This window comes from Mizuhopecten yessoensis, unplaced genomic scaffold (genome assembly GCF_002113885.1).
Source record: "Mizuhopecten yessoensis strain PY_sf001 unplaced genomic scaffold, ASM211388v2 scaffold11017, whole genome shotgun sequence".
NCBI lineage: Eukaryota > Metazoa > Mollusca > Bivalvia > Pectinida > Pectinidae > Mizuhopecten > Mizuhopecten yessoensis.
The window spans coordinates 704,448-713,100 of NW_018408837.1; the positions used below are offsets into that span (position 1 = coordinate 704,448).

At 34.8% G+C, this 8,653-nt stretch overlaps 1 protein-coding gene and 1 pseudogene across 1 annotated transcript; both read right to left on the bottom strand.

Moving 5' to 3' along the window:
* Positions 1 to 208: 208 nt before the first annotated feature.
* LOC110464638 (dynein light chain 2, cytoplasmic-like) lies at positions 209 to 5,190 on the bottom strand. Its single transcript, XM_021519966.1, has 2 exons — positions 4,706 to 5,190; positions 209 to 868 (listed from the first exon to the last, which is right to left on the bottom strand). The coding sequence occupies exons 1-2, from the start codon at positions 4,737 to 4,739 to the stop codon at positions 597 to 599; spliced, it is 306 nt and encodes a 101-aa protein (XP_021375641.1). The 5' UTR covers positions 4,740 to 5,190; the 3' UTR covers positions 209 to 596.
* A 1,037-nt stretch (positions 5,191 to 6,227) lies between these two features.
* Positions 6,228 to 8,264, bottom strand: LOC110464640 (annotated as a pseudogene).
* Between the last annotated feature and the right edge of the window lie 389 nt (positions 8,265 to 8,653).

Sequence of the window (8,653 nt, forward strand, 5' to 3'; positions counted from 1 at the left end):
CGTTTCGTAGCTGACACGGTACAACACTTTTCTTTCGCTTACTTCACACGGCCAGTCATTTTGTTTACAAAGAAATGGTGTGCTATGCGCATGCGCTAGTAGAGGGAAATCCCTGAACAAAACGTTGGTCAGACAGGTAGAAATACCGATGATTTTCTTAGATTTAATCATTTTTATGAATCTATTTCAGCCAAATCCGATCGTTATTTTCCATAAGGAGTCTCACTTGATATGTTTATGTAGTATTTGAAAAAAAAAGACAAAAAATAAAGTTACTTCACCGTTATGCCCCTTTAACAATACAAACTCATTCTTATAAAATAAATAGAAAACGAACATTTCTTTTATGGAAATAGTCTTTGGTCATTCGATATGCCGGCGAAAAACATTTAAACACTGTTATTTCGGTGGTGGCAGTATTCTGACTAGATTTGTTTGGCATGTATGTTACTGTAGATAAGCTCTTCAATGCATTTTTGGTTTTCAGCACAAATGATAGAGAAACATCTGAGTCAATTATTTTAAGAATCTAGCCAGCTTGGAAGAGCATGATGGCAACTTGTCTCAGGTACATCGGAGTCAATTTCTAGAGTTTATCAAGATTTGAAGAGCAGGATAGCAACTTGTCCTAGATATAAGTAGATGAAATGCTTAGTCTCGTGTGTGACATAGCTCCCGAAGTTACGACCGACAATGCAATGCCAGGTTGGGTTGTATTTTTTGTCGAACTCTTTCTTGATGTAGGCAGCGATGTCCTTCTCGATGTTGTACTTCTCCAGAGCCTGTGTGGCGCCGTCTACAGATTCCTGCTGCATGTCCTCAGCCATGTCGGCATTCTTGATGATGGCCTTCCTTTCAGTCATGATTTCTAAAAATAATGGCAAAAAATACTATTAATTGGTGTCATTTTTTGGATCAATCGCCTTCGCAAAAATTCCTATATCAAACTAGTATTTGCATTTTTTGAAAACAGAATTTCAGAAGTTAATTAAACATTGTGTGTATGGTATTACATATCGGATCAGTGAATGCCATCCTCGATACTCCAGAGGAGGTTAAGCTCACTGTCGCTCTCTGCACAGAGCGGAAGTGAGCGTATATACATACAGTACTATTTTTACCATGTGTAATTGCTATAGACAACTGTATAATTTCCTTGTAGATAATTATCTTTATACGTTTTATGTTATATGACTTTTTATTTTTTTCTCTCCATTATAATAAAACCTGTCAATTGAAAACAATTAAAGTGTAGTCAAGATTTCTTCACTTACTTATATAGCTTTTCAGTTTTGATAAACATATCATAGATCGTCAAGTAATAATGGTAATACCGGCATACAATGCCAAAATTATTTTTAAATTCTGTGGAAACTTTCCTTTTCACGTATATAAATGTAGATAATATCAAAGAAATATTTTATTACTATTTAAGAAGGTGGTGACCAATGATCCATTTAAACAACCACCCATCCACCCACCCACTTCCCTCTTTGGATTGTTTTAAACTTTGTTTGGTCTCGGGAGAGATGGTTGCCAAAGAGGTACTTTCCTATAACATTTAACAAATCGGTCAGAAACATATTTATCCGAAACATGTATATTTAATAAATACTATCTGGGTTGTTTTTCTCTAAAATAATTATATATTCGACGCCAATGGTCGTCATAGACATGCATAAGACAATATTTCGTTACATGTTTTTTGACCTACATAAATACCGTATACATTATTAAGATAAAGGAAACGACAAATATTAAATTACACGGTAACTACATATCTTAAAATAATCTAAAACGCACCTGTCTCTTGTTGCTAGACCTACTTCGTCTCAGATTTGTTCTACAACCGAGGAAAGTGAGAGTCGCTAGCAACAGATATTTACATGAACGCAATGCACGGCTTTCTAACTGGACAAAGACTGTTATTTTGTTGGTGGAGTTAGCGGCACATATTCGAGTCATAATCGACCCATGATCCTTCTGCAGCAGACGACACATGTGGGACTAAGACCACAATTAATTTTACTATATGTTTCATTGTAACATTTAATTTCATAACAAATTCCCAATATCCGATAGCCAACTTTCCATCTAACCTGGTCAAGAGCAACATCTTGGGAGTAAAATATCAAAATTTCAACATAGCATGTTGGCCTTTTTCTTGAGATAATCGTCTGCAGGTGTCACCAATGTCAAAAATAAACTTCCGGGTCAGGGGTAGAGGTAAACACAGGACTTTTCACACAGCACCCTGCACAAAAAATTAATGCACAATATAAAAATTTGACACAGAAATTGTTAGATTGATATCTCCACAGTATTTTAACACCAAACTTTTACACAAACACCAAGTTCTAAGAGGCATAGTATAGTTTTTACTAAAGTACCTATATTTCTAAGGGACTTCATTCGTGGGTACTGAACCCGGAAGCATATAATTGTGACCTCAGTCCTATTATCACAGTCACAGTCACGGTCTCTACTTGGAGTAATCGTTCGTGGTCCATACAGTTGTAAGGCCTGAAACATTGTTTACTATTCAGCACACTTAACGTGCGATTTTTATTATATCACACTCAATGGCTATAGGTTTGTGTTAACTTAATTTTAAAAGGCCGATTTAAAAATACTTTCTGTCCATTTTGTCCAAAATTTCAGTTGTTGATTTATTTCATACTATTTTTTATGTTTATATATTTAAGCATAACAGCATTTATGATTTGTTTATAGTTATATGCCAAAGCTTTTAATTATATTACAGCACTTATAATAATGGCCTTATGTTTTATCTACTATTAAATATGATGAGGGTATCCAAAATGGAGCACTTTTGATATATATAATGCAGCATTTTTATTTTGCAATGCAAAATAATTGTTTATTATTCTTATTCAACATTATATAGTTTGAAGCATTTGAACAAATTTTATCTCCCCACTACTTAAATATTGCTCATAAACTCCACTGAAATATTCAAAAAAATGAAATGAAAAAAGCCGGGAAACTGTGCGGTACAACAATATAAATGCCCTCTAAAAATGGAAAGATATTTGTTCAAACGAATATCTGTTTATGGTACCCTCACCCTACACTAAATTCATTATAAATAGGTGAGTGTATTTACCTTTGTGAGGGAGCTTTCAGCTTTCCCTATCAAAACGTATGTTATTTTCCTTTAATGGAGCAAAAAGGAGAAACAATTTCCCAATTTCACTATAAATGTTGATATATATTTCCTTTCATGTAGGCACAGGCTGTGGTAAGCTTTCAGTAGAGAAATACTGCAAGTTCATATTCAGTGGCATCCTCGATATCCAGGGGTTACGCTCACTTTCGCTCTCTGCACCCCTGGAATATGTCATAGCCAAAATGAAAGCTCAGTGTGCGCCACCTTGTTAATGAGACTAGTTCGATTCTTTGATATACATCAAAAGAACCTCGCGGTCACGTAACGGTAAAACCTGACAGGCTTTAAAGTCGGGCGTCTCTCCTTTGTAATCTTTAAGGACAGGTATCAGCCTAGCGATTGTTCAGTTATTTGTATCTGAGACCAATCAAACAGCTATTTTCGTGCCTTCAATTTTGCTATGACATATTCCTGATTTTCCCGATGCTGAAGATCAAATTTTCAAAGTTCGGACTTAGGGTTTCTAAAATCCATTACTAAATGAGAAGAAATCCGTGACAAAGACAAAAAATAATGAGTTTTCCTCTTTCGAAATGAAGCAGACAACATTTGCCTTGATTTTGCGGTTAATACAAAAATGGATTACATGTAATGTTCTACAAGTGGAATACAAGCAAACTCCGTGTCATTTAGATCCGTTTGAAATCCCCCCTGCTGTTTTGTACTGACCCAGGAGGCCATTTTTAAAAGTGAGTCAGAGAAGTGCTACAACGACATGGACATGTATTTTGAGTGTTCTATTCCGTAAAATACTATATATTTGTATCTGTGGCATACATATGAGATCTATATTATATGAACCGTGAGTAGACATCGTTGTCATGAACTGTTAACCACCTAAGTGATTTTTTCAAGAAGATTTTGTTCCGCCCGGAATATCGAGGGTGATTCAGTTGCTACATAACTGATGTTTTGTTTTTTCATGTGATATTACTCACAATTGATATTATAAAGACTTATTATTCTGTTCCAAAGGTATCGATATTTTTGTTAATATTACATTATATATGATTTTAATTATAATAACATATTTTATACACAGTGGCATCGTGGTTGATGGTTTCTATCTTATTTTGTTAAACATTACTTATATATTTTAAGAAATAAAAATGATTTTCAAATGTAAATCGTCAATGGTATTATCTACCTCAAGATTATGTCAACATTGGTCAAACTTGCAGACGTTTGAATCGACTGACCCCTACCCAAAGATTTGCTTCATGCATGACGTGTACTACAAAAAGTTACCCTCGTCATTTTCAAGTATTTATGGAGAAACGACATTAAATTAAATTTAAGTACTTATGATGCGAAATTCGTCACACTGAAGTATTCTAACTGAAAACGACCCCTATGCCTGAAAACATGGAGGGTAAATATGTTTGCATCTGTTCTCCACGACAAATATGTTTATGTAAATTGAAAAAACGTGCTAGTTTTCATACAGACGACCTGTTCCACTCCATTGATCTGCTGCCCTCTCACATCACTTTGATCTTTAGTTTAACAACTTACGTGTTGTCTTCAGCCCGAATCTGCAACTGTACATAACCTGGAATATCGTGTCTTTTTAATGTGGTTGTACATTCACATTATATCATTAATCACGAAACACAACTTGCTCATCACCACAGGCACATTTCACATATAAATGAGCGTCGCAGTAAATATGAATAGGTATATATACTGTGAGGCCCATTTATATCTTAAGTTATGAATGACACGTGTCCTGTCCCTGGCTGTGCTCATCACCCGGGTGCTTTTCACCTTTTCCCTTTCAAGGTACAACATGAAATGTGACGTGAAGATGTCACCTTTCAGCGGTTTATTTATGTAGATGTACATACACATAAGGGATGGGTGGGAGGCCAATCCAACGATCGATCGATCACGCTAGATGTGTTTAAAAGGCTAGGCTTCTATATTTCGGCTAGACTCATTTACACATGAAAGGTATCCAACAATGTTTGATTCGCCTGGTGAAACTGTGGATCTACACACGTTACATGCAAATTATTTCTGTGCGAGTCTAAACTTGCTAACTGTAAAAGTTTTGTATTTTGATTAAATGGTGTTAAAGTTTTTCCTCTCTCCGTAGAAACGACGAAAAATGTTATACCAGACTGAGATAAATAGCATTAACAAAAATGTTCATAAAAAGTTATAAAATTTATAAATTTAATATATATGAGAAGTCGTAGTACCGTTATTATTAGAAACGTTTTCTATTGATAGAGTATGCCACAAACCGCGACATATATTTCTGGGAATGTGTTATCTTTGGGAAAATGGGGAGAGACAAATAATTAGGTAGTTGGACAAAGACTCAACAATTTTCATTGATTGGTTGATACGGGACGAAGTGACATAGCTGGTCAGCTGTAATTATTGGAGAGTGGCCATAGAGATTCTGGCATTATTTATTTGTTTGAAAATAAGTGGTAAGATTTAACTCATTCACCCCTGAAGTCAAAGGCTAGAATAGTTCATTATGAAATTTTAGGGGTGAATGAGTTAATATGAAATGGATCTAATGACAGCAATTAACGTTGACAATAAGGATAAGAAAAGTTATGGAGAAATACTAATTGAGAAGTATAAGTGTATTAATGTGTGGTCAGAATGTGTGATATGATACGTTTTAATGATGAGTGTGTTCGGATAGCCAGTTTTGTTTTTTGAAGTACACCATAGGAACAACATGTGATTTAGGACGGAAAGCACTGTGATTGTACATATGTTCTTATATAAATAAACTGTAAATAGTGCATCACGTCATGTTTACAACATCAGCCCATGATCAACCAGTGACTCAGTCACACTTTGAATATTAAGATGAGCATCGATTGTTCTTATAGGAGTCGTACGTCTTTGATCGAAAATACAACAAAAAATAATTTTGAGCACAAAGGCACATAATAAAAACCACAAAAGCATTTTTTTTGTAAATATATATGTATTAACAAGTTGTACTGAACAAAAAGTTCAGCATAAAATAAAAAAGTGAATTGTTCACATTCCTTATAATATCAGTGTAATAGATTATGCAAAATACCATAGCATTTATTCAGTAACAACAGATTGATCCCTGGTAACGTTTTTGTGAAGCAACACTACTTGTATTAATGCATTCCGTCTGTTTAGGCCGTCTTCAGATTTCAATGAAGAATAAAATGGTGAATAAAATAATACACAGTCTAGTAGGCAATAAAGTGTCGCACTTGTAATATGTTTTAAAGCGTTCCATAGCGAGGCTAGCCAGATTTGAAGAGCAGGATGGCAACTTGACCTAGATATATCAGAGTCAATTTCTAGAGTTTATCCGGATTTGAAGAGCAGGATGGCAACTTGTCCGAGATAGAAGTAGATGAAATGCTTGGTCTCGTGGGTGACATAGCTCCCGAAGTTACGTCCCACAATGCAATGCCAGGTTGGGTTGTATTTTTTGTCGAACTCTTTCTTGATGTAGGCAGCGATGTCCTTCTCGATGTTGTACTTCTCCAGAGCCTGTGTGGCGCAGTCTACGCAGTCCTGCTGCATGTCCTCAGCCATGTCGGCGTTCTTGATGACGGCCTTCCTGTCAGTCATGATTTCTGAAAATTTAAAACAAAGCATCTGTATATTCAAAATACTAACAAATTCAAAACAAAAAGGAAAACTTGAGTATCTTTTGCCCACTGACTGTAGAAAAAATACTTCAAAAATCCACGGTATATTTTTATACATATATTCAACATAGCTAGTAGCTGTAACACAACTGGCCAGCGTACTTTCGTTTACCTTGTAACTCAGATGGCTAGAGCGACAGACAAATTATGTGAGGTCTAGGGTTCGAATCCTAGTCTGTCATCAGTGCGTTTTACACTCAGAACACTGTTTCAGATATTTGATCCCGATAGGACGTGAACAGGCATGGAATTACTGTCCGATCACGTGGCTTTTCTCCGAGTACTCCGGTTCACCCTACATTAGACCTCCTGAGCGCTTTTACCCGAGTCAACGATACCGATTAACATCAGCTGACATAACTTTTTATCATTGTTAAATACTATATTTTCTCTAAAGTTTAATTCAAGATATACATGTTCTGTTACTATATATTCAATAGTTACTTTGATTAAATACGGACCTAGTAGTATAAGAATAAAACACATAAAAAGCACAATTTATATTAATATTTCAAAATTATTTCAATATTTTAACATACGTGTGTTTTTGTGCATATTATCTGTTAGCAAGCAATTTCAGTCTCGGGTCAACATATAGTGTCTCTAATTTTAATAATTCAGCAACGCGTTCCGGTTGAAACTATTGTATACACCAAATATATGTTCATGATCTTATCTTCAGATAACATGCAATTCATACTCGACTCTTGACTTTTCATAAAACAGTCCCCAGAATTTAGGAAAATGGGGTTGAAACCACGGACAAAATTAAATATTTAATATTAGTTGTTTGTTTCTATTGATGTATAAATTCTTTGTTGCCTTTAAATTACTTGTATAATCAGAATAGTACAAATAGCATATTGAGTATATGTATTGCAAATTTAATTTACTATGATATGCTATGTTTATTTTATACAGCCTAATACATGATTTAAAATTATAAAAGAGGATGTTATTAATGATGTGTAGAAATCTATATAAAAAACGAACAATTGAATATGAACATCAAAAGGAAATGCAAAATGTTACTAATTAAAATCTGAAAAGTTTTCAGTCCCTGACATTGCGAAAATAGTCAACCTGATATATTTTAGCAACAGACGTTCACATTCCACAACACTCGTTACTAAGCTAAACGTATGAAACGAACTACGCTCATTCAAATATCCTTATTTTTTTACATTCATGAACGCTCATTTGTATATACAATTTCTGCAGTAAAAAATGCGTTTTTCATACATGTATCACATAGACCCTTAACTACAATCTGTGGAACATGAGAATAAAATAATTACCTGTATATTTCTTTGTATATGTCGGCGATGGAGGCTAGTGGAGTCAGTTTGTTAGTAAGAATGAAAGTTGATAGCAACAGCAGCCTTTAAATCTACATCCATGGACGCAGTATCGAATGCTCTCATTGGTTCGTTACCTTTTTTCTATTCGGGAAGGATATAGCATCTGGTAGGTTCGTATATCGTCCCATGATCCTTCACTTTCTAGCCAGCAGACGACAGGTTATGAACAGATATTCAATTCACCTTTAGGCAGATGACCTATTGGGGAACATTCCGCGAGAACAAATTAAATAAGACATTATGGAATAAACGAATCCATCCGCGGTAGTTCTAGAGCCAAATGACACTGTGAAAAAAAAAGACTTTAATTTACTACTGTTGAAACAAAAAGGGGGTACGTAAGAAAAACTTTTTATTTAAATATCAGAGAAAGGATAACTTATTAATTGATGATTATGTATATATTAAACTGTATACCGTGCCACTACTCAAAA

Excerpts from the sequence above, each read along its gene's own strand:
- LOC110464638 (XM_021519966.1), bottom strand. The coding sequence starts at position 4,739 with ATGTACAGTTGCAGATTCGGGCTGAAGACAACAC. Across the intron at positions 869-4,705 it reads ATTCGGGCTGAAGACAACAC|AAATCATGACTGAAAGGAAG; the intron begins GTAAGTTGTTAA and ends CATTATTTTTAG.